We start from the raw sequence: 27,473 nt of genomic DNA on the forward strand, positions 1-27,473 counted from the left end.
TTCTTGATGACTATTTACATTATATATATAATATATAATATTTTATGTATTGCCATGTATTGTGCTTGCTTACTGTAAATTGCTCTGGATTAAGAGCGTCTGCTAAATGCCTAAATTGTAAATTGTTAACCATGGAACTTGTCTCTTTGTATCTTCTTGCACTCACAGGCAGAGGAGATCCGTCCCAGATATTCCAAAACGAACTTTGTGTTTTTAGCCAAGGTTAGTATGTGACTTTAACCAATTCAACCCTATGTTCTTTGTTGACCACAGTGGTCTGTCCCTTTATCCCCCCACACCAAATCTTTGTTGAAAATATGCGATCCACAAGCTTGCAATATGTTGCGTTGTGAGTGTGTAGATCTGCTATTTAGCCCAAATCCGTATTTTCTTTGCTGAATGTTGGGAAACTATCCTGACATGACAAGAAGAAGAAGGGGAATAGGGAATAGGGATGCTAGGTTTCATGTGCTTAAGATCCAGATCAATTCAGTATCTTTATTTGATATCCAGATATTATTATTCTGGGACCACATTACATGTTAAATCTATGATTTCTGTAATTGCATAAATATTACATAAATTACTTTTCTTTTTCCTTGTACAGTGCTACAAAGACTTGAGCCAGAAACAAGAGGCTAGAAACATGTGTAATGCTGCTTCTTCAATGGATAGTGTCTCTAAAGAGGTAAAGATTGTTTACCCATAATGCTCTATTAGTCTATTTGACTCCTTCTAGCTTGGTATTTTCTCTGTTGGCCACACCATGCTAGTGTATAGCTATTGTTTTTTGAGAGAAGAAGCCAGAAGGAGCGAGTGCATTCTCCCGCAGCGGCAATCAGATGCGGCGCAGCTGGGGGGGGGGGGGCACCTGCTGGCGAAGGTGGGGGGGATTATGACGGCTCCGTTCCGCGGCAGTGTCGGTCCATTCGGCGGTCGCCAGTCCAGACACCGCAACTGGCGGCACCTGCCCCAGGATACGATATTTTTCCGACCAATCACAACACTTGTTTCATTCAGGGAGAATGTAATGATTTGTAAAGCATCAGGTTCAGGTTCAGGTTTATTTGTCATATGTATAGATACAGAGTATAAATACAATGAAAATTATTTTGCTCAGAGCACTCTCAGTCTTACATACACAGGAAATAAACAAACATCTATAGTGCAAGAAAAAAGTGCAAGTGAAGTGACAAAACAGTGCAATACAGTTCAAGGTCAGCTGTTCAGCAGCCTGACTGCCTGAGGGTAGAAACTGTTACTGAGACGGGTGGTACGAGATTTGATGCTCTGGTAGCGTTTTTTGGAAAGGAGTAGTTTGAACAGGGTATTTGCGGGATGGCTGGTGTCTTCCATGATGTTGTGTAGATGTGGTGTAGATGTTATGCAGACTGGGTAATTCTGTCCTGCCGATGATTTTAGCTGCTGTTTTAACGGTCCTCTGCAACCTGGAAACGTCATTTCCTTGAGCGGTACTTCTACCAAAATCCTGCAACTTCCGCCCCAAAGCGTAGGTCTTGCCCAGCGTGCGGGGAAGGTGGGGGGGATTATGACACTCAACTGCCGCTACGTTCTGTCAAAGATATTTTTAGAACTCAAATCAGAGTCATTAAGAAATACACAGGGCAGAGAGTGGCATGAAACAATGATACTATTTAATACAAGGGATCACGAGCCCAGGGAGACTGCACGCATGCAAGCCTCCTGAGCCCTTTACATCGCTCTCCTTTATACATACATGAGAGCAGAGAATACATTGGAGGTGTGGTCAGTAGGTCAAACATGGTCAGACATGGGCCTCCTGTAAGAATAGGTCCTCTGACGGACAGCCAACAGGTGGATAGTATTCTCATTTAAAAACTTCTCTTACATTCCATCCTTTTAGTTTTTTGTCAATGAATCTAAATATTAATTTATATGAATATGAATATTAATTGACACCAAGGAACATGAAATACTATACTCTATGCAAATTTACTATAAAAAGATGACTTTCATATATGGACTATATCCTAGAATGAGCAAGGTTTACATTCAAGTGTATCCAATGTCACACGATCATTTTTTTTTTTTTATTACACTCAGGACACTTCTGATGGCTGGTAGGGGCGAAAACCCATTCTCTTGGGCGAAAATTCCAATCCTACGATCCTCGATTTGTCTTTTGTGAGCGATCACTTCATATAGCCAGCACTTCAAGTGTATAGTGGTTGCATGGTTTTCCTCCACACAAATGTTCGTTGTGTCACAAGTTGTAGCTTCATGGCATCTAGTCTTTTTCCCCATGGTTGGCACAGCATTCCTTCTCTATCTGGCTCTCCTCACATCTGTCACTGGGGGGTGACCGGGGTTGAATGTGAGTGGGCCTTCGGCCTTGGGAGCCTTGTAGGATGGACATGATGATGTGACTTCACGCATGGGTGTCACTAGCCCATGTGACATATTTATATCTGTCAGGTTCCTCAGAACTATAGAGGGGAAAAAAACACCTTGTGCACATTATTTGTTCACTTGAATTATTCCCACCATGATTAAAAAGGTGGTTATATAGAATTCATTTCATTATTATTCTTTATTTTTACATTAATTGTTTTCATAAAACAGTAGACTAATGTCAATGTATGTGTATATTTACCCAACATACAAACCCATATTGCGTTCTCCTTGTTTCCATTTGGGTTTTTTTCCCTTTTTTAAACACATCTCCTGATATGTTTCTCTGGATTTCAGAGCTGGAAAAAACAAAACAAACCCTACACTCTATACTAAAACATTTGTTCTATAAATTTCTCGGATGGTAATTCCTAATTATTTAAGACCTATCTTGATCATGGTTGTCCAATTTCTGGTTAAAACTCTCCTTTATAGTTATTAACTTTATAGACATGTTGCACATTGTTGAATCTTTACACACTATTTCATCAGATTATTACACTATACTTCTAGTTCAGTATGCCAATCCGAATATTTCAATAATGTCTGAGATCTGTAACACATTCGTGTCTCTTTTGTGGGATTGGTTTCTTACCTTGTCGACGTAATGTGTTAGACAGATACTCATTTCTCCCTTGTAATGTCCTCCTGCAATTGCATTTTTTTATCACAATACCACAAACTCTTCCTAGACAAGTTAATCTAAGGTTTTAGTGAGTTAGTCAATATTACCTTATTAACCATGCCGTGCACAATGGGAAAAAGATAATATTCATTAAATTGTCACACATTTAGAGCCATCTCTGATTGTTACAGCCACCCAGGAACAATTGAATTAACAGTGACTTCCTGGAAAGTAGGAAAGAACAATTTTCATTACATTACAATGATTTTACCTAAAGATAACATGTTACACATAGTGATACATTTTACATTTTAACACTTATAAGCCTACTCAATAAACATCACACACTACACAACCATACCCGGGTCATTCATCCTTGATCACACTCATAGCTGTGGCCTAACCAATAGGACAGTACTTGAGTCACAAGACTCAGCACATTTTTACTGAAGTTGCCTGCATAAATGGCCAGGTGCCATTGACACCAACAAAACCTAACTCCCCATGGAGACAAGTTAATGTTGCTGTTTACTAATTACTCATGTACAAAGCTACAAATAAATCAAACATGATGAATTATTTCACTAATCACTCCAAATCACTTACAAATAATTAAAATATTTACAAATACTTAAAATTAATTACATTTAAATGATCCAATCCCTATCAAATGAATTAAATTAACTAGCCTATGCAATGAATTAAATTAGCCTCTGCGTTCCCCCCCTGTGAGCATTTATTTCTGATTCAGACAGAGAGAACTGCTCACAATCGCTAGGGATAATATTATCAAGCTATTTAAAACACCACCAACCTATTACCACTAACTGTAACTTTTCTCCTTATTTTCCACTCTGGGAATGCCCTCAGAGTATCAGTTTACATGACAGTGTGAAGGAGTCAAGTCAGCTGTTTGATTGACAGCTGCATGACTCAGACTGAGCACATTGGTGAGGAAAGACCCTCCATGGATATATACACAATAATACATATCTGGCCCTGTAGTTGGGATCTGCTATTTCTAAAAGTCCTGTTCTTTCTACCGATGCACTTAATTCTGAGCGATATTCAATAAGCTGTACCGTTAAGCCGATACTGTTAATTTACATAATTCTTTCCCTAACTTCAAATAAACTCATCTCACATTATCTAGAAAACAACAAATCGGAAAGATAACATCTAGGAATAAATACAGAAAAATCAACAAAACAAAACACAATGTAGATTTGGTGGTTTTTTAACTGTTAAATCTTGCTTATTGAAAATAGCTGATCTGCAAGTCCCCTCCCGTAGATCAGACCTGCAGGCCAAAATACAAAATACTTACTAAAACCGGATTGCCTCCACCCCCCTCATTTGCGTAAATCATCAACTCACTTAAGATCATCAACTTTACAAGACTTTACAAATCTACAAGATTGAAACCTCACAGCTTGACACAGTGGGCCCAAAATTGGTAAAATTGGTACAAGTCGAGGGCCGGACTGTGTTTCAACACACGGCCCATCTTTGACGGGAGGGGTAGCTGAAAGTTGACCACAAGTGATATACTTTCACTGCCGATCAATAGTGGAGAGAAGACGCATGATTGCGCTTGTGGGCCCTCGATACGTGACAATGCACTCGCCGTGCATTGTGGGACTTGTAATATTATGGTGGTCCGTGCAATATACCAGAGGGCCAGTTCTAATACCAATTAAATATCATCCTACGGGCTACGATAATTCCTTCATGGGCCTAATTTGGCCCCGGGCCTACAGGGAGCCATGGTCAACAACCTGGTCAATGCTGTCACAATGTCACAACGAAAGTTATAAAATTGACACCGTTAATGACACCAAGAGACTTTGCACACACTCATGTGGGTTGTGAAAGTTGGCACCTCTAATGTTCTCATTGATAAAATAATAACGCTAGTATTTACATGACTTGTAACTTGCACAAAAACATAACGTTCAACTGGCAAGTAGAGAATACAAAAACCACACCTGCGAAATGAGGGGTGTTCTATTGTACATCATCATAAATGGCCATTTACTGCTTTCTATATAGATAATATAAGTGATATTATCCATAACTAAACCTTTGGCCTCCTGGGACAAATTATATGATCAGCTAGACACCCAATTCAAATTGAGCCTCATAGCTTATCCTACAAATGTGTATGTGTCTTAATGAACTGATCAGCATGCTTGCTGCCTTCTGTTATGGCATAGAAAAGTCCCTGTCTAACACAAGGATGCAAGCTGGAAGTGACAACTGTTTACGCCCCTTCTTGGGATATTTTGCAAGTTTACTCTACTTACAAGGACGAAGCTCTCACTTTCAAAATTGACGTTACTGGCATTTGTTGCTACAAGTAATACAGACAAAATCGGATTCAAGTATCCAATTGCAGGTATTCTGACCATTGTTTATCCCATAGGGAAACATGACAGTCACAGACTGTTTGCAATGCAACATCGACTGTTAAATCTAACACCTGAGGTGACTTCTAGAACGCCTTGTTGTTGAAGTGGGACTCATAAATCCCTTTGACTTATAAGGAGTCGCATCTTACAGACTGAATCACCGGGGTGTCCAGCACGGACACCTGTTACTTAAGTGACATGATGTCATGCTATGAGCCTCTCACGTAATTTAAAACCAGTTACCTAAAAACTAAAACAATGACCAGCTCAGTGGCCTTGTGGACAAAGTGTCCGGCTGACCGCCCTGAGACTGGGAGGTCGCAGCTCGTCCCCCCGGCCAGGTCAATCAAAGATTCTAAAAATGGGACCCAGTGCTGCCCTGCTTGACACTCAGCATCAAGGGCTGGACTGGGGTTCAATCCCTGCAACATACTAGTGTCATGTCCAGGGGGTGTACTTATACATCAAGTTGCCTCACGCTACAGAAACAGGAGATGGGCTCTTACTATGGGCCTCATGGCTCGGCAAGGCCACTTAAATAGGAATACTCTAGTCTGCAGACGATTTTAAATCTTTCGTATCCCACAAATGACATATCTCTTAATGTTCTATACCGTTGTACATTATCTATTTTATTTAAGGGTACAATATCGTTTACGCATTAATAATCTACCTATACTTAAGTCAATTTGTAGAGTCGAACTTGCCTCTGACTACAGACCACTATTTGCATGTTATATCTGAGTGGCAATTGACCACTCTGCACAAAATCACATCCCCTTTTGGGCTGTAGGGGTTTCTGATTTGAGCGTAATCTTATATAGGCCCCTACATTTTTGGTTCCTCTCAAGAAATCATTATGCCTTTTAAAACTATCTGTTTGATCAACTTTAATTCCATTTTCTGATTAGATTATTGACTATAGGAAAATGGTATGGTCATATTTACAAGCCAGCACTACATACTCCACATTGAATCAAAAGTATATTCCCTAAAAATGTCAAATGTCATCTAGTGTAGGCCTACTACCAGAAGTACCAGTATATAAAACTATACGGTCACCTCAGCTCACAAGCTCAATGACCCCCCCCTTGAAGGAGAGTGTCTTGTTACCGGTGTCTCGAAACTGCTTAATTTAGGCATGTATCGTAGCGGAAATAGCACACTTGGCTCATAAGCCACTTTTACTCACCCACTCATTGTGAGATCACCGACACACCACCACCACAACCGCACATCGCCCCGAGACGCTCAGTGTTCAATCACATGAAAAGAAAAAGACAATCATTAGTTCATCAAGCCCATGGTCCATTGTTCATCTGTCCGAGTGCACGCTGTCACTCACATGTCCTTGTTCCCAAAATGTCATTTCCTGCCATTTCCTGCCGTGTTGGGCCCCAAACCAACACATGCAGATATTGTTCAGAAATCCAAGTACAGGACAGTCTACTGACTGTGCATGTGGCTTGTATTGACCTCTCTTTAGCAACTGTGCGATGTGATAGGTAGTGTTATCAGTGGTTCAACAATAAACAGGTTACGCAAAAACACAGTACTATTCATTTCTATGTTTGGTAAATCAACTCTGCTGATAAGACTCATGTAAGAGTTCCGCACGTTTCACTTTAAGTTCATATAATACCATTACTCAATACTCCAATGTGGTAACTCAAGTTTCTGCTTGTTCATATATGACCAACACAATTCCAATTTCATTATCCCTAATGGATGGACCTATTAGTATATTTAGGTGGGACTGCGTCTCGCGCTCAATTAAATAGCCCCAACCCACATACTCCAGTCCTCCATACATTTTAGCCATGTCGAAATATCTGTTCTCCATGGGCACACTTTTGTGAGCTTGTTGATCTGCTAAATTGAAAGGGTTTCTTTAATATAGCCACAACTAATATCAATTTACTCAAGTAAGCCTATGTTTGAATTCTACAATTACTTGTTACAGAGTATACTTATAGCGATTACGTAATACATCTTAGAAACTTTCTCCTGTAATGCTGTAAAACACTGAACTTAATACTAGACTCATTAACACTCACCAAAAAATCCTCCTTGCTTGCCTCATCTCATCTGGTGTGTGTCCACTCAGGACAGCTGCTATGGAGGATGGGGGTGAAGGAATCTCTACACTGCCTATCCTGACAAATGTCCATTTAGCTAAATCTGACTTTAGGTTCCCTAAGGACCTTCTAGTATTTCTCAAAAATGCACAATGATATATTCTGTATAGTAACAAAACAAAACGGGAAATCTCCCAGGAAAAACACACAGGGGTTCCTGTCTTGACTAGGTAAAAATATGATGATAGTTACACACATTACCTTATTCTATATGGAATACTATAATCTACCTATATATATATTTTTTTTTTATGCTTCGAGTATAATCTTGCCTATCGATTTAGTCCAAATATAAGAAGCGACAAAGCACAATTACTCTATATATACATACATATATATATACACATGTATATTTTTCTTTTCCCCTTGCTTCACCTTTCCTAACCAGCCATAACACTGGAACATTGCTATACTGTCATTTCATTTATGATAAGACTAATAGCATACTATATGGCCAAAATAATTAGTTAATCATGTTGCTGTTAGTTAATTACTTTGAATACTCGAATTTTAACCATTTCCTACCTACTTCTCTGCTATCCTGCTTGACACATGTCAACAAGGTTACACTGGTGTCCCTTCACTCTTTGTGGTGACACCATGGACAGTGCTATTCCTGGCCGACTACCAGGAATACATTCTTTATACTATTTTGTTCAAAATGCCACAACCAATACTATAGGATCATGATTGATTTTTACAAAATAGTATTTCCGTTCATCCATATGTAGGTGTACATTCTACATTGCACATTCATACTCAGCTGCTCGAGTCTTACGCACAGAACCTATGAATCAATCTCATACCATTTGCTGTCTCACAATTCTCCTTTGACCTCCCCGGTGAGCTTGTCGGTCCCACACGGAGAGAATTTCAGTGGACGCTATTTGTATGATATTCCTATACTTGCTCCATCCCATTGACACTTTATCTAGTTTTCTTTTATATAAATGCCTAACTATACGGGCTTCATTTTTCGCTTGCTACTGGACAACGATTTTGATCCTGTTCTATTTTACAAGCTCCGACATCTGCAATTATATTCACTTTACATTACTGCTAACGTATTAATTATATCGTCTGTAATGTGAAGATAATTATTTAAACGTGTAGTTCAATATCACGCCTATTTTCCTTTGTCCCTGTTTTAATGATCGAGATGTTACATCGGCATATCAATTATATGCGCAACATAACTATGGACTTCAGTTGAGTTATACCAGTCATATACCGATAAAGGATTATAACCTGCTTACTTATCCCAGTGATATGCTGATAAAGGACTTCTAGCCTATTTATTTATGCCAGTGATATACTGATAAAGGACTTCTAGCCTATTTATTTATGCCAGTGATATACTGATAAAGGACTTCTAGCCTATTTATTTATGCCAGTTATATACTGATAAAGGACTTCTAACCTAGAGTGGATTATTAATACCACATGGCCTTATAGCCAAAAACATATTTACCAATACAATTGATAAGGGAAATGTCACCCTTGGAGTGGACTACTACTACCACATGGCCTTATCGCCAAGACATATATTATCAAAATACTTTGATAAAGGAAATGTCACCAAACATATTTACCAATATAATTGATAAGGGAAATGTCACCCTTTTAGTATGGACTATTAATACCATACGGCCTTGAGCCAGACATGTGTACCAAATAACTTGATAACGGAAATGTCACCTTAGAGTGGATTACTACTACCACATGGCCTTATAGCCAAGACATGTGTACCAAATAAATTGATAACGGAAATGTCACCTTAGAGTGCTAGTATCTTGTACGGTTGTATCTGTAATGACACAGCTTTAAAATACGAAACCCTAAATTAAACATTGAGTCAAACCACTCTTACCCCAAAGTCCGTTTTGGTGTTATCCCTGTCGATCAGCAACTCAGATTCATATGTACAGCGCTATATCCTGAAAAAGAGAATGCTGACGGACAGTGGAAAAACCGTGCTCACACAGCGCCATAATTGTCAAAGATATTTTTAGAACTCAAATCAGAGTCATTAAGAAATACACAGGGCAGAGAGTGGCATGAAACAATGATACTATTTAATACAAGGGATCACGAGCCCAGGGAGACTGCACGCATGCAAGCCTCCTGAGCCCTTTACATCGCTCTCCTTTATACATACATGAGAGCAGAGAATACATTGGAGGTGTGGTCAGTAGGTCAAACATGGTCAGACATGGGCCTCCTGTAAGAATAGGTCCTCTGACGGACAGCCAACAGGTGGATAGTATTCTCATTTAAAAACTTCTCTTACAGTTCCACGGCAGTGTCGGTCCGTTCCACAGCCGACGCCACAACTGCCGAGACGAAAATGCACTCGCTCTCCCTCGCCATTGACTACGACCACTTTGACAACCACTGCTTTAAAGCCATTAACAGGAAATGTATAGTTTATATGGCCAAAGCTGGGGGGAAAAAAAACAGATTTTAGTTTTTTTTGATCAGACATACAGTACAGTAGCTATTGTCTGTCATCTGGCTGGGGGCACAAGCCACACTGTATCATAACACGGTCAGAACCAGACTGAATAGAGCTGAATGAGGTCACACCAGTGTATGTACTGTATTGTAAAACGTTACCTCTCTCCTAGGATGAAGATGCACAGAAGGAGCTGGACCTACTTTGCCCATCGCTTGGTGTATGAACACACTCTCCATCGCTTGGTGTATGAACACACTCTCCAATGTTTCCAATGTGTGTGTGTGTCCTGAATTTCCATTCACTCTGTGAGTGTGTGTATGGGGGCAGGATGGGTGTTTCAAAAAGCTACTATGGTGTTCCAGTGAGCACACAGACATAATTGTATAATTATGCTAAAGGTTATTTCAGAGCTATATGTACAATAGATTTTGTCCTCTGGTACTCTTACTGTATGGTGCAAGTAGGTGTTGCTCAAGGACAATTAGGACACATGGCTGCAGAAGGGATTACACCTGTAACATTTATGCTATGGGACATTTGAATGCTCTTCATAGTTAAAACCATCTTGTCAGTTTTAAAAGCAAACAGGTAGACTAAACAGATTATGATTCACTCTGTTTCAGGAAAAAACAAACAAGTCATATCTGAACTTACAGACTGCACTACATTGTATCTGATTGTATTATCTGACATCTACACAGACCGTCTTGCAATCAGGTCTGCAGGATAATACCGTTAACAAGGGTGAAAGAGTGAATATTTCACAGATTGTAAGTGAATTGTCTTTTATCTGTAAAGATAATGTGAGCTGCGAGCATGTGTCTCCCCGCGGTCCCTGATCCCAGATCCAGTATGCCCAGTGTCATATTTGAAATAGTCAGATCAAAAACATTATTTTATATTGAATATCCAGTTGCACTGAGGATGAGTGTATATGCACCAGTGTGTCTCTAGGACACCTTGACACGGCGGAGCCTGTGTTCCCTCCGCTCCATTTCCTGTTTTTGTTTTGTCTCCTGCTTCACATTCAAGTGGCACCACTGGCCAAAACAAGACCTCCAACAATGGTTGCACCCAAACAAACTTGCTGATCTGTGACCACTTGATGACCTCTGGCCCTCTTTTTCACTGCTCTCTTCAAACCAGCGGGAATGCGGAATTGGCAACATAATACATGCACGTACTATAAGCATTTAATTTACTCTTATATATTATGTTTAGACTCATATTTTGGGTTTAAAGGAATTTTCCAAACTCCACAACGTTTGTAGTCTAGAATACGGAATTCTAATGACATACCGTACAGCAAGCTTTGGTCCCAGTCTGCATCCGAGCAGACTTGAGAACGAGCGGAATTCACAGACAAAAACAAAAGATGACTGAATCAGACTACTAACGTGGGAAGTTTGGAAAATTCCTTTACACCCAAAATATGGGTGTAAACAGTTTAGTGAATCACACCCATTGAGAGGGAAGTGTAGTCTCCATCCTAAACACTGTTGTCTCCAGCTTCTCTCTGTAGAGGGAGGTGTGGCATACTAGTGATATTTCTTGCTGGCTTTACAGTGAAATTGCAGGCAATGGTCATCTAGTCTTCACTGGTATGTTTCCAAGGTGCTTGAGTTTGCATTCCCATTCAAACAATTAGTCGGCTCGAAAATGGAGCGTTTGAGCCCATGCTAAACGAGCGTAATTAATTATTTTTTCCTTTTCTTTCTTAAAACGGGAGATAAAACACTGAAGGCAAAACGGCCAGGGAAGCGCTTCGCTCCCGTTTCGATTTTATACGTCGCTCACCAATATAAATGGCAGATCGGGCCGTTTTATTTTTATTTCGCCACCAGCATTCGGCGGATGGTTGGGGTTTGACTTTTAGAACGCTCCGGGGGAGTTCCCATTTTGTATTGTGAGCGGCAACATCAAAGCCTCCAGCTTGCTCCGTCTCACGCCCTCTGGAAAACGAGTGATTTTCCATGTACACTGTAAAAAAAAAATATATATATATATATATATATATATATATATATATATATATATGTGTGTGTGTATATATGTGCAACTGATTTTACAACAAAAGAAACTGTTGAAAATGAGTGAAGGGAACATTTTAAGACGAGCTGTACTAAAATATATGTTTTCCAATTTCTATCCTTTTAGAGCTTTTATCTGCAATCATGTTTGAGACATGGTTAACAATATACCGCTATGCCAAAAAAGAGAAACAAAAACTTATTTTTTGTGTGCGTCCAATCTTCATCTTTCCTTTCAAAAGAAAGCGTAATTTGAATCGTCATACACGCTTCCATCAGCTTTTACAAACCAATTTCAACCAATATTACGTCCACCTGTCAATCTCCGGCCTAAGTTTCATTATTATACAGACACTACTGTGCCACGTCCAGGGTGGCAGAAGTTTTTAAAAATATTTCATTTTTTCTTAGCTAAACACTAAAACAGAAAAATAACAAAAGACAAATAGGCTCCTTGTTCTGTAACAAATGCATATCTACTGTTTCTGCATATCTACTGTTCCTGATTGGCCAGTGCACTGCATCAGAGTGCAAACTGGAACTGCAACTTTGAATTGCGTGTAAATTATGTATTTTGGTTAAGTGTTAAATAGCTCTATATTGCAATAGAAATCACTTTACATGTTCAGCAACATGGGTCTCCTTCTCTCTCTCTCTCTCTCTCTCTCTCTCTCTCTCTCTCTCTCGTCTGATGAATGAATGTGAACGTGATACAAGAAGAACCGCCTTTTGTGGCATTATGCCGCCTATATGCTGACCTGGAAATTGAGAGCTATAGAGACCCACGTTACTGAACAAACACTATCAGGATATAGAACTATTTGACAAATTTATTTTTTCCACACCGGCCGCTTACGGCAGTATACCGCTTCTGGCAGCTACCCATCCTTTTGTGATATGAAGAAAACATGAAGTTATTTTTTTATATAATCTTTTACTGGTATACTTTTCACATTTTAATGTGTATTTTGACCACTCAAAACTTATTTTTTGTCATGTGTGTCTGTACCCGACACACAGCTAATTTAAGCTGATACAATACTAAAAATGATAAGTTAATACATACACGGTTTCTGACAAGGCTGTGATCATCTCGGCACTAAAACTGCAACATTTCTTCTTCTTTTTTGAGCGGTACTTCCGTGAACGGCATTTTGGGAATCCCAATTCTTACACAGTATCACTTTAATGTAATTTTTGTAATTTTATTTTAAACAAGTGTTACAGGGGTGATGTCTTTTTGAAGGCAAACTTGAAGTCATACTTATGCTATGCGTGCGTTCCCATGGCAGATTGTGAGTGGAATTTTTGCATTGGGTTTTAGATAGATTCACAAAATTAGTTCCAAACAAAGGATGGCATTAACACATTTAGTTCACCAAGGAAATCTTAGTTAATTAAAGAAGTTAAGTAATTGCACATAATGGTTCACATTTGAGATATTAACACGAGTAATTTATGTCATTAAACAAACTTATTTTCTGAATACATTGAAAACCCCCTATGGTAGAATTGATATCAATAAATAATTCTAGCAAGGAACCTTTAACACAATGTAATCCATTAGCTGTATTATATGATCCAATGAAACCAAGCATTGTAGGTTTTGTGTTTTTGTATATACTTTGGGATGAGGACAGGCCTCTACTACCTATGTCATGTTCCTCTTTTTGATTCCCTTGTTTTCAAGAGTAGGCTATCTGCTTTATGAACACTACTTGAAAAATGTAAAATATTTTTATTGTGTCAGAAAAAAAGAAGAATGTATTTTGATTTACCACGGTGATGTACAGTGTTCCTTCAAGTTGTCTTATAAATTATACACTACCTAGAGATTATACTGTACACTGCTGAGCGGTACCTGCCTGTAATTAAACAAGTGCAATTCAGATTTGTACAATGCTTGGCTTTATTCACACCTGTACATGATATCGTTTGATGGTTTGCAAAGCATTTGTTTGTTGATTCAGGTGGACCCTCTAGTGATAGTCACAGATGGGCACAAATGCACCAAAAGGTTACAAATTACAAATGCGTGTGAGCAAAGGTATTACATTAATAAAGTAATTGGCAATTTGAAAAGAGCAAGCTACATGCTAATTTATCTAACTTAAATCTTTGTTGTGGCACTGAGAGGGTGCTCCCCGTCCCCTTTCCCCAAAAGCACCAGAATGGAAACAAGCCTAACGGCTGTCCCTTTGAATTAATTTTCAATTCAATAACCAATCAAAAGTGAGTGAGTGAGTTTCTGATTGATTGAATTTGATTGAATACTTTATTAGCATGTTTGAAACAATTCAGCATACAGTAAAAACTTTATTGGTTTTATTGTGTTCTTGTCAGAGCCAGTGTAATTCTAAGTGTATGTTTCCCAGTCATACATATGCTACATTGTCATTCTGTTGCTGCCAGTAGTCTGTTTTAGAGAACCCGGGGGGCAAAATGACATTAAGTGGCAAAGCAAAGTTACTATATTTACCCAGGGTAACTGGACTAAGCTCAATAACTTGTTTACAGGCAGGCCCTGCTCATAGAAGATTTCATGGTAGGGGTTCAATGTCTTGCTCAAGGGCACTTAAGCTGTGGTAATTTTAACGTGCCGGTCCCGGGATACGAACTAGCGACCTTCCGATATCAAGACCGCTCCGCAAACCGTTCGGCCACCGCTGCCCCGAATGGCACTGAGACAAAGCCCCTATATCTGCTGTGCGATTCGGCACATGCTGTATAACAACAACCGGTTAGAAGCTGGCACAGAGTTCATGTACCCTACATTATGTTCATTGTGCTGTGTCGAGGCAGACCACAGCTATAGGCTATTTATAAGCTTGACCAATGAGGCCAACACTACTTCATTCATTGTTGGTATTTTGGTGAAAGAATAGCAGAGTGTTGTGCATACCACATGGGCGCACTGTTCTGATCAGCAATTAAGCCCCAGTTTGATTCCCGGCCAGCCAGAACATTTTCTGAATGTCATCCCCCTATTCTCTCTCTGCATTTGAAAGGAAATGGGTTGATGTGTAAATAAGATGATTACAGGACAATAGTTGCGTGACTTTAGCCGAAAGCAGGAGCAAATATCTTTGGACATGTATCTGGTGGACATGTATCCCATAGCCTGGAGGGACAGTGGGTAATGCACAAAAGTAACAGTTCTTGGTGACGATTGAGTTTCTTGCTGATCAGTGTAGAACATTTTGACCACAATGCAACTTGGGAACCTAATAATACCCGTTGTCATAGCACCCGTTTTAACTATACTGTCTGTGTCCCATTTGTGCCCATACTGTATTATGGAGATCTCTGTATCTGCCTGTGTCTGAAGAGTGTAAACTTACTGTGAGAAGTGGACTGTAAGTAACCAAATGGCAGGTGTGGGGTTCCCATGGCAATCAATTGGCTGAGGCAGAGGTTGGGAATTCTACATGTGAGGGGACTTTAGGCCCACTGGCAGAGCCTGACCAGAGCCTTTTCTGGTGTTTCTGGACAACAGTGTATCCCACAGACTCGAGGCAGGGCACTGCACACTCTGTGGTGGTGTGGAACGTGTGTGTCAAATTTGAAGTCGGTGTGGCAAACGATTCTCGAGTTACGTGGATTACAACCGTACACACAGACAGAGACGTACTATAACAGACAAACACGCACAGGCTCAGGAGGCGGTAGAGTGGCCGTTTTGGAATCCCGGTTCAATCCTCCGTTCCTTCTGGCTTTGTGTGCTTGAGCAAGACACTAAACCCGGGATGTCCCGATCATGTTTTTTTAGTTTTTAGTTTTTTTTGCTACCGATCCGATTGCAATAAGGGCCTTTCTTGGCCCCACCCTTCTCCCATTGTTTATATTGTGTTTAGTTCCCAAGATGGCCGCAGCACCAGGAGGGGCGGAGGTGAGCGGGCGGGGTTGACATATGCCCTTACTGGGCTGTATTCAAGACAGTTGCCTTGTGTCTGACACCTAACTTGTGTCTGAACACAGCTTTGATGGATGTGTTCATCAATACAGCGTGGAAATGTGGACAAAAATCTTATCCAACCATAACAAAATATAACAAAGTTTTGGGTCTGAGAGGCTAAATGACATCAAATGGTGGTCCGTGGCTCAAATGCAGACTAAATAATGGGCCTTGTCGCCTTGATATGAAAAGGAAAACTACTGCACTTAATTGGATAAAGACGCTATAATTGCACCATTTACCATTTTACCTCCGCCCATTGTCCCAGGCTACTTTCACATCACAGGTGCTCTGACTTGACCCAACAGGATGTCAGGTGGTTTACTTGCATCTAAAAAGTGTTACAGTACATAATGTTTGACACTGCATGGCACATAAATGTGTGCAGAAATGTATTTTCTGCTTCCAAACTCCAACACTGACAGAAAGTAGCTTATAACATGTCTACGGTGGATTTTTATGAAACAAAAGCTTTGCAGTTTGAATTTGGATGAATGGGCTATCACTGGATGATATTGCAACTCTAGATTCATCCCATTATTAAAACAAATCTAGTGTTGCAAATTGCGGCTAGTACAGGACCTTTTATTTATTTTAGTTCAGTAATATATAACTCATACATACAATGTTATGGTTCTGATTGTTATTAATGTAGTCATAGTAAGACTGGAGATGAAAGTTCTTGAAATCACCAATCTTCAGATTTTTAGTACACAAAAACAAGTATTTTGTTACATACCGTACGTTTATTTTCCATCAAGCAAAATACAAAGTCAAATTAAGTATTTATTTTTACATGAAATAAATTGACATCTATGGCAATAGTTAAATATGAGTGCATGATTAAAATGTTATGGGGGATTTTTTTTTCTGCTTTATTATCAACCAAATATTGACATTGGTCCAAGTCCAAAACCAATAGAACAACAGGCAGGTTCTTGCGTGACTTTGAGTGATGTTGTAGTTTTAAGGCTTGCCTTCCTTTTTTGCAGACATGTACTGTAAATTGTGCCAGGTTTATTAGGATTTTGCCACTGGATCTGATTCAACCTAACTTCCTTCCAGTCTAGTCATGTCTCAGTTTTATGTATTTCTTTGCCACGATGGAATCATCCTGAAGAGGTGGCTTCCAAATTAACACCATTGTTTGTGTAGTCTTGCAAGAACTCATTTCTCTGGCAGTGATTGTTTTACCCTCTGACCAACGCGGTCTACTCTAAACGGATATCACCGGGGGAGTCTTGTTTCCATTCGGGTCCAGTGTATTCAATTCATAATCATGATGTGAAAAATAACAAAATTACAATCATCACAAAAAATAAATACGTGTAGGCCTATAGGTTTGGGAAAAAGGGAAGGGGGTAAAGAGGTAGGTGGTAGTTATTTGACTAAGGGCCACAGTCGCCTTTGGAGAGCCACAGTCGCCCTCGAAATGATCGCTCCTGATCATTTCGAGGGTGACTGTGGCTCAGGAGGTAGAAAAGGGTCGTCCAATGATCCATGGGTCAGCGGTTTGATTCCCGGCTCCTCCTGTCTACATGTCGAAGTGTCTATGGGCAAGACACTGAACTTGGGCAAGACCCATTGCCTCAATGGGTTGGTCGGTGTGAGGAAGCTGGCATCGACTGTTCGCCTCCCAATGTATGAATGAATGAACCATTGTAAAGCGCTTTGAGCACTTGGAAAAGCACTATAAAATGCAACACATATTTCCTCTCCCTTTGGCCTGTCGATTTTCAAGCCTGTTTTAAAGGATGCCAGTGATTTGCATTTTTTGAGGGATGGGGTCAGGGCATTCCACACTTGCTGTATCTACCCACGTTTAGATTGGAAACAGGAGGGGGGCTAGTATAGAGCCCTTGGGAATGACGTAAATTTATAAACATTGAGACACCTATGTACTTTGGTGTTGGCTGCAGATGTTTAGGCCTATGTATAAATGTCTATACTGTAGGCTACCACGCTGGATGCATCGTTTGCACGTCATAGAAAATTACTTTCAATTCACATCTGCAGACATTCTGTATACTCTCTGAGTTACAAATGAACATTCTGCCAAACTCCTCAAACGTACAGTAAGTGGTAATCATTACATTCTCGCTCAACTCTATGGCCGCTTGGGGAAAGTCTCTGCATAAACAGGCCAGTTTCATTTCTCAGTAATTAATGCTCATGGGAGCACTGGGAGCTTCCTGTGATTCACGAGGGAAAACTAATAAACCCTAGCCTTGTGATGTTGCAGAGCGGTATTACATTTCTCAAAGTCAAGATGACATAGTATAGTATTAAACATAAAAGTGTCAGGTCTCTATACTACCAGACTAATCTTGCAGCAAGCAAAGGTCCCCAAATAAATTGTCCCTAGAGTCCACATATTACTTTCCCTAGTAGAGAAGTGGGGAGAGATGGAGAAAAACTGCATGCTGAGTGCCGTATTATTAGTAATCATCTACCTTCATCTGGATTTGTCACGCACACTAACTTGACTAACTTACAGTAGCTGGCAGCGAACCTCTCGCTAATCAAGTACAGGATTTTCTGGGAGGCCGAGATAAAACGCCACACAGGGAAAGGGCTCTCCCAAACACTTCCCTTTTGTTCCCACCTGACCTGGCATGGTGCCCAAAATACAGTACACATCTTCTCAACTCCCTCTTGACAGTGGATGAGACATGTTAATCAGCCTTAACGCTTCATCAGCCACGGATTGTGATGGAAAATTACAACAGTATATTATACACATTTGTTTGCTTTGCAGAAAGAATCCTTTGCCTAGTTATTTTCTCTTGTATTTTGAGCACATAGTGGCAGAGAATTCCACTATTGAAGCTACTATGCAGCCAAGTTGAATATTATATATTAAAGATTTGCAGTTTAACCCCGATGATTTTGAAGAATAGCAGAACTGTTTGTTGCGAATGCAGTGAGCACTTACTATGCACTTACCTAGCAGATCATGTCTGTGTGTCTGTGTGTGCGTGTGTCCCCCCTTTGTGCCCATGGAGCTACGTCCAAATATGGAGATCATGTCTGTCTGTCTGTCTGTCTGTGTGTCTGTCTGTCTGTCCCGCTTTTGTGCCCATATATGGAGCTGAGTGATTTGTGTCACCATGACTCAGCCATAACCATATAAGGAGTCCCCAAAGCAGCTATACGTCCAAAACCCAAATATGTACGAGCTGCGTTCGCTTCCCGCGTTTGCGCGTCTTACTGGTGATTGCAATGTGATTGCCTTATGTATTAGTGTATAACAGAAAATAACATTTCTGTGTTAAACATTCATACAATTGCATAAAATAAATACAAAATAATGAATAAAATATGTTTATTTAGTATTACAACATCACTCAAAACAAGTTAGTTTGTCCGCTCTAGAAAGAGGGTATGAAGAAATACTCTCAAGAATAACATCACAGCTGTATGATACAGCTACAATAAAAGCTGTATAGCTATATAGTGAATATTGTCCTTTTGCTGTACTCATCTAATTTGTGTTATCTGACAGGATGCAAGAATTATGAAGTTCATTGTAGTTGATGCACAGTCAGTGGGACGGAGGTTTGTGGATGTGTTTTTAATCAACGACGTGTTCTACAATTATTTTTAAGAATTCATGTAGGCCTATATATATATATATATATATCATACAGTTTGCACAGCCTGATTCCAGGCATTTTAGGAACTGCCTGGAGCTGCTCCCTTCCTATTAAATGGGGCACTGACTTAACTGAGTCAAACATTTATTTATCTGAACTTATCAATCAAGGGAACTGAATAAAATGTTTTACAAGCCATATTGTGATATAGTGTGATTCCCCCTTAAATGCTTTTGGATAGTCTGGATATAGCTATATTTTCCACATTGTGAGAGTAATAGAGAACAACTAATGAAAATAATGTAGCTTTCCACAAGAGCCAGAGATGAGGTGCTTGTCATCTATCTCAATCTGGTTTTACTATCTGAAATTCTGAAATTCCTGAAATATCTGAAATTCCCCCAACCCAACTGGCAACTAGCATTTGTATCTGCCATGAATTAGCAGGAGGTCTAAATGTCCAATGCCTGGCATTATGTATGGTATTGCATGCAATATGCATCTATTGATAAGAGACACAAATTAGATGGATAGAAGGATATAAAACACACCTATTTTACCCTGTTGTTCCAATTATACACTGCAAAATTAAATTAACTGTTAATTCAATTGTGTGAGTGTAAATATGATAACCCTATAAGGATCCATTTTGACACTCATTAAAAAAATAACATTCATGATGTTGCTGTGTACATTTTAAATATCTGATAATATTCTGTCTTTGTTTTTAAACTGCAGATGAAATAATGTTGGTACTGTAACTGCAGGCATCTTCTCCAAGGAACTTAAATAGCAGGGTTTAAGGTTTTACAAAGAGCAGCATCTTGGACATTCAAGCTTATATATGCAGTAGTGAAACGCGAGCAAAATCATTGTCACAAAAAAATATGTCTTAATAACACTGATCTAATATAGATCTAACATTAGTAATTTCATATTGGTACATAGTACAGCAGTTCACAGACTAGCAACATTCGTAAGCTACATATGCAGCCAGTTAATGGTTAATGTTTGGTACCCATTATGTGCTCTTTAACCTAGACCTTTGAATAAAGATCTACGTCATAATGTTTCAGTTAACATTCAGAAGCATTCTAGGTCAAACATTTGGCATTTGATAGGCCTTATTCCTGAGTAACTATATGCATTTGTAGTATGTCATCGGATGACAAATGGTTGAAGCACTGCATGTGCATATCAGTCTGTTCTGTGAAATTATTTCATTGCTTATGCTCGTGGCAGAGTCAGCCCTGTATGCATTCCATTGGTCCCTCAGTTTTTTAGGCTGGGCTTATGGTCAACGTTAGGTTTAACCATGCACTTGAGCCCTAGCATCCATATTCTGGGAGGGAACACTGGACAAAAATCTCAGATCTACAAGTTCACAAGGTGTCACAAACGTTGCATTGTGAAAATGTAGATAGGCTATTTTTGGCAAAGACATTCGGTTGAGGGAACAACATAAGGAATGTCGTATGAATGCAATGTGAGCTGGTGTTCCATCATGGCAATAGCTACATTTACACAAGCTTAATGAATTTCAGTTTCGTAATGATATGTATTCTGCCATATAGTTCGTTACAGAGTGAATTCCAGTGTTTACACTTAATAGCCAAGATGTAGTGTAGCAGCTATTCTATAATATTCGGTGAGATTATGGTAATCGAAGATTTCAAGGGCTTTGGGCTGACGGAAGCCCTTAAAGAAAACCACTACAGAAACCACAGTGTAATGTCTGAACGTCATATTTATATCTAAGTCTCAGTGCATATTTTAATTAAGTTCTTTCCGAGCCCAAAGTGTATCCTGATTATTTAATGTCAAACTAACAGTACAACATTGTCAGGTCCAGTACACCATATTATGTTGACTCCAGCATACCCAATGGGTCGGAATCCAATTCAATCAATTTGCATTTGTTGTGCTGTTTGAGTGTATCATGAAATGAAAGAATCACCTATGCCTCCTGCCTAATTATGAAATTGGTGTCCAGTGCATACAGTACATGCAGTACTTTTTTTTGTTTTTCATGTAGGGCACAGCATAAACAATATGTCCAGTGAGAGATAGAGAGAGAGACCGCAGTGTCTTCTCAATACTTGGAAAAAGCAAACGTGTCTCTAGAATCGGTCCTGTGAAGCAGTGAAGAATGACCTTTGCCTGAGTTTTCAGCTTACGTATAATTATAATGCATCTATTTGCATTTATTTAGCAGACACCTGATTGCATGCAGGTGCTGAGTCTCTTCAGTGTATATTGTCCTTCCAACCTTCATTGTTTATATTGTAGTTATAATGCCTACATTATGTTCATTTACATTTATTGTTTTTCTTCAATCTGATCCATGTCCACCCACATCCTCCCGAGTCCCTCCGTTCGTTGACTGCCTGCTGGCCTCATCCAGCAGATCCATGTTGTCCCGTACGGACACCGCTATGGAGTAGGCATGGGGCTTCAGAGTCAGCCCATAATTATAGTCCATAGTAAGCGGCTTGGTTGGGTCTGACGTGATGTGCAATTGGTGAGCCAGCAGGGAGCTAAAAAGGAACAGCTGCATCTTGGACAAGTCCTCCCCGATGCACCTGCGCTTCCCCAGGGAGAAGATGAGCACGCTGCCCGTGAGGTCTTTGTTCAGGGCTCCGTCCTGGTCCAGGAAGCGCTCCGGGCGAAAGGTCTCCGGCTGTGGCCACATGACCGGGTCGTGGTTGATGGACCACTGGTTGATGAAGACCACGGTGTCCTTGGGCAGGGTGTAGCCCATGATGGAGGTTTCCGTGGTGGTGGAGTGGGGGATGGTGAGCGGCATGAAGCTGGTGAAGCGCATCACCTCGTAGATGAAGGCCATGACGTAAGGCAGCTGCTGCTGGTCCTCGATGGTGGGGAGACGGCTTCGGGGCACCACCTTGTCCACCTCCTGCTGGAGGCGGAGTTGCAGATCAGGATGCCTATATGTACATTGACAGGTGAAAGCTACAGTTTACATCAGCTCAGCATGACTGTATACATTGGTAAATGGTGCATTTATAATAGCGCCTTTTATCCAAGGCGCTTTACATAGATCGTGCATTACATGTACCCATTCATACAACACATTGCCTCACCGATGGCAATGTGTTGAACCTTGCGGTTCCCATGCGGCCACTCTACCGCCCCACATTGACAGGTGAAAGCTACAGTTTAGACCTACATTACGTCCCAACAGAGTTCACACACACACAGTGACAGCAAGTGTATGTTATCATGAGCCAAAAATAATAATAATAATCACACCTGTGTGAACTGAGCGGTGCAGGCTGCTCAACAATTGCGCTAGCTGGCTGCACGCCTCCATATATGGTCATGCCTCCATATATGGTAACGCCTCATGACATCACACCTCCATATATGGTCACGCCTCGTGACCTCACGCCTCGTGACACGTCACACCACCATAATGGCCATCTCCATATATGAAGATCACAACACTGACCTCATCTAACCCTGGATAACCATACATGGAGAAGACTGAGAAGCCGGTCAGCAACTACATCTGACCTCAAACCCTTCGATCTCCAAATTTTTTAAGTTGACCTCATCAAACCCTGTACACTGAAGACACACTCCATTTATGGCCAGTACAGAATCAATTCCATAATTATGTTGATCTGACCCCCCCCATGCCAAAGCGCCAGTGCTCGCAGTCTGCCGTCACCCATGCGGATGCATGTATCTTCTCACAGTGCTCAGTGTGAATGGCCCTTTAGGCTGGTCATCCAGTGGTATTGTAGCTATTCGTACTCGTTTGGAGTCTGTTTACAGTCTAAACAGACAGACGTACACACGGCCATAGTCATTTTGTCATTTTGAGCGGCGAGGCACCGCTCAAAATGACACCACTGGCTGGCTGCAGTTATTGCGAACGCAATGAGCACTTTACTATGAGACCTAGCAGATCATGTCTGTCTGTCTGTGTGTCCCCCTTTTGTGCCCAATTGCCCATATATGGAGCTGAGTGATTTGTTTGTGATTGACACTCCATATTTGGACGTATAGCTGCGTTCGCTTCCCGCGTTTGCGCGTCTTACTTGTAGTTATAGTGCTCAGTGTGAATGTGCCACTTTATGTCACTGCAGCTGTTTGGAGTGTTTGTGGAGCCAGCTGGTTGGAGTGGCAGGGGCAGTATTGCAGTTGTATACCGCATGCTGTTGTGACGAAAAGAGAGCTGAGCCAGAAGGCAAAGCTCTCTGTCTACTGAGCCACCTTCGTTTGTGCGTCAAGACCAAAAGAATAAGGTCGCTGGTAGGCCTACAAGCAGACGAGAATTAGTTTTCTCGGATGGGTTGCTGCCAATTCCCTTAGAGATAGAAGCATATAGCTTAGCATTCCCCAGAATTAAGTTACTAATGTTGGCTCTGGAGAGGGAAGTCTGGAGCTCTCTGGTGGAGCTGTTGCCCCCGCAACCTGACTATGGATAAGCGGTTCAGTCACCGATGTAATTTTGAGATACAGTCTCAGAAGGGTTAAATCACTACATTCTGATATAGGCTATAATCACTATTGTTATAGAGAGTTTGTTTGGTCTCCCTGTCTCTCCAACTCTTTAATAAACAGAAAATGTATTTCCAGGTATGGTGACAATATACAGTTCAAAAACTGTCTGTTGATTTATTTGTGTCATCACTTCCACAATTCCACTTGTTTAATCTGTATCCTGACTGAGTTCTCTATCCTGATTGGCTAAAATTGGTATCCCGACCTGAAACTGAATTTATATGTTTAATAAAAAGCTGGAGAGACATGTAGACTCCTGTTACAGAACAAACACTATATCCAATATAGCTTTTTAACACTTATTTTTAACCAAAGAAAATCACTTTACCCTAACTAATCACTTTCACTGGCACGCAGTTATCAGCATGCATGCATGTGCTCTCTGGTCTAGCTGCAGGGTGCTATATCCATATAGGTTACATAACAGTGTTACAGAAGTGCCTGACTGACTGTAGCCTATAGTTTATGGAGTTTTGGGCAATGGCAAATAGTGAGGAGCTTATAGCTATCTAATTGTAGGCTACTTTCATGGCATCATTTTTTGTTACACCATATCCTTTTAACAACCGTTATCATGCATTTAAAATGTCGAGATTTTAAAATTCTCTGATTTGGTTTATTTCTATAAATTATGATAATATAGGCTATATAGTATTAGTTCATTAGCCTATACCTATACGTACCTCACAAGTATCAGGACGATCCACTGAAGCGCCGTCGACAAGGTGTCTTGGCTCGCTCCAAAGATATCCGATAGAGTGGGGGGCACGTAGTCCTTTCCAATGGGAGATTGGGCAGATTGTCTGAGCTGGTCCATCGCCAGTATGAACGCGTCCGTCATGTCCCTGATGGCGCTCGACTGGATCGTCTTTCTGTGTTGCGCTACCTTATCTCCAATGAACGTGCTAAATTCCCTATTGAGAGTTTTAAAGTTCTCAAAGATAGTTTTGATGGGATTGGGAAAGTACTGCAGCCAGGGCATCACGTCCACTATGCTCCCGGCGCCCACGGTCCGCGTGAACTGGTCGTTGCGTCCCACCACCTGCTTGAACTCCTCGTCCTCGTACGAATAGCGCTTTCCGAAACACACCGCGCTGATGATGTTGGCCGTGGACACCACCAGATATGTCATCGGCTCGAAATAGCGGTGCTCCCGCGTCTCCTCCAGGAACCGATGGAACAGCTCCCTCGCCTCGCAGATGACGTGGTTCTCGAAAGCCTTCTTGGTGTGCATGTTGTTCGTGGAGAACATGCGCACCGTGGACTGGGCCACCTTGCGGTGCACCTTCCACCACTCGGTGACGGTGGCGAAGGCGAGCCCGTCGCCGTTGGACACGTACTGGAAGGAGGTGAAGTCCGGCCTGCCGGCGAAGTCGGCCCCCCTCTTGATGAGCGCCTGTCGGATCGAGTCGCCGTTCAGCACCACGACGGTCCGGCAGCCCAGCTTGATCTGGAACACGTCTCCGAACCTCTTGGCCATGCGCGTGAGCGTGAGGTGAGGCGACTTGCCGAGCTGCGCGGCGTTCCCGATGACCGGCCACGGGAAGGGTCCGGGCGGGCATCCGCCTGAGCGGAGGACGCTCAGGCGGAACCAGCGCCACAGGTGAACGGAGAAGAGGAACGTCACGGAGGACAGTAGTATGGTCAGCGACGACGACCTCCAGATCTGGTCCAAAAAATCATCCATGGTCTCTTTCTATATAAAGAAATTAATTGATAACGAAATGCACATGATTATGTCAGTACATGATGTGATATACAAACAAAATGACTCAAATAATCATCATCATGGTTAAGTTAGTCATGGATATTACATAATTGGAGGATATATATACCTTATGGATGTTAGTCCTTCAGATGTCCTTGGTAATCAATAGACAGTAAAAGCAGCGTTTTGACTGATCCCAGGTTGGTGGACTATTTTTTTATTTCATCCCATTTCAGAAGGTTTTATTTTTTTCGTCAATGAATTTGATGGTTGGTTACATTTTGACCAGAAGATGCAGCTGACCAACACAGCAAGTAAAATCCTTAAATGTAGATATAATTAAGAGCGAATAAATCACAGGCAGCTGCTTCATCTGCAGCAAACGTCTACGTGAAAGCACTGGACCATGTATATAGCCTTCTCTCTCTGTCTCTCTGTCTCTCTGTCTGTCTCTCTCTCTCTCTCTCTCTCTCTCTCTCTCTCTCTCTCTCTCTCTCTCTCTCTCTCTCTCTCTCTCTCTCTCTCTCTACTCATTTAGCCTTTGCTTTATCATTCATCCAAAAACAGTGCAGCATCATGTCTCGTCAGCGTCTGAGTCCTGGTTTGTTACAGTGGGTGGGTTTGGTTTGTTGCACAGGGTGTCATATACCCCCCCCTTCTCTCTCTCTCTCTCTCTCTCTCTCTCTCTCTCTCTCTCTCTCTCTCTCTCTCTCTCTGTGGCTGTGCATCCTAGTTTGCAGACCTGCCTGGCTGCAATTCAATGGTTGGATGGATGGATGGCGGTGTGCACAATGTTGCCTCCCTCGTTGTGGAGGCGAGATACATCTGTTGTTGTTGTTGCCAAGCATGCAGGCACACACAGTGGCATATATATATATATATATATATATATATATATATATATATATATATATAAAATCCCCAGCTGTCATCTGATCACAGTCACTCCAACCGTATCGGTAAAATCATCCGTCCGTGCGTCGATTTAACTCTGGAAATATTTGGTTTCGTTCGTCTTGTCCATCTTATTCTTGACTCTCTCAGACTTGGGCCTATTTAAATTTTTGACACTGAGCGTTATTAGAGTGTGAGCTTGTTTTCTATATACATTCTACAACTGATGGTGCAGCTATAAATAGGCTAAGCGTCACGAAATATTATAAACGTGTCAAAGCATAAATATTATTATGGCATTATTATTATTATTATTATTAGCCTATTACGCCGTAGTAATTATATTAAATCGACAAGTTAACTTTATTTCATGATGGTAGCTACTGTAGTCAAATTATTATTGTATTTAGTTCATTTTTTTAAATCAAAATGAAGAAATCATTGTTGCGTATTTGTTTTGCTGACCAGTATATCCTATATCTCATATAGGCCATACAGTTTTAATACATTTCTATAGTAGGCTAATACATCTAATTCCCTAAAAATAAACATTTGAAAATAAAAATGTAATAATAAAAAACGGTCTCCGTCAAGCGTCAATCATACATGCAATAATGTTCTCACATTTCCCTCATAACAGTAGCTATAGGCCTGCATGTATTACTGCGCACACTTGGTCGTATAATTATGGCATT

The 27,473-nt window shown here is 40.8% G+C and overlaps 2 protein-coding genes across 2 annotated transcripts in view; one reads left to right on the top strand and one right to left on the bottom strand.

The window, feature by feature from the left end:
• The window catches only part of rmdn2 (regulator of microtubule dynamics 2), a 48,424-nt gene extending 36,318 nt beyond the window's left edge, over positions 1–12,106 (top strand). Inside the window, exons 9-11 of the mRNA XM_080781880.1 lie at positions 169–222; positions 608–688; positions 10,235–12,106. Of these exons, the coding sequence (XP_080638006.1) occupies positions 169–222; positions 608–688; positions 10,235–10,288 (189 nt within the window). The 3' untranslated portion in view covers positions 10,289–12,106. The remainder of the gene's footprint in view (positions 1–168; positions 223–607; positions 689–10,234) is intronic.
• A 7,252-nt stretch (positions 12,107–19,358) lies between these two features.
• On the bottom strand, positions 19,359–26,479 carry cyp1b1 (cytochrome P450, family 1, subfamily B, polypeptide 1). Its single transcript, XM_080781813.1, has 3 exons — positions 26,012–26,479; positions 24,860–25,872; positions 19,359–22,591 (listed from the first exon to the last, which is right to left on the bottom strand). The coding sequence occupies exons 2-3, from the start codon at positions 25,861–25,863 to the stop codon at positions 21,979–21,981; spliced, it is 1,617 nt and encodes a 538-aa protein (XP_080637939.1). The 5' UTR covers positions 25,864–25,872; positions 26,012–26,479; the 3' UTR covers positions 19,359–21,978.
• Between the last annotated feature and the right edge of the window lie 994 nt (positions 26,480–27,473).

This window comes from Protomyctophum bolini, assembly GCF_963924005.1.
Source record: "Protomyctophum bolini genome assembly, chromosome: 14".
NCBI classification, from domain to species: Eukaryota; Metazoa; Chordata; class Actinopteri; order Myctophiformes; family Myctophidae; genus Protomyctophum; species Protomyctophum bolini.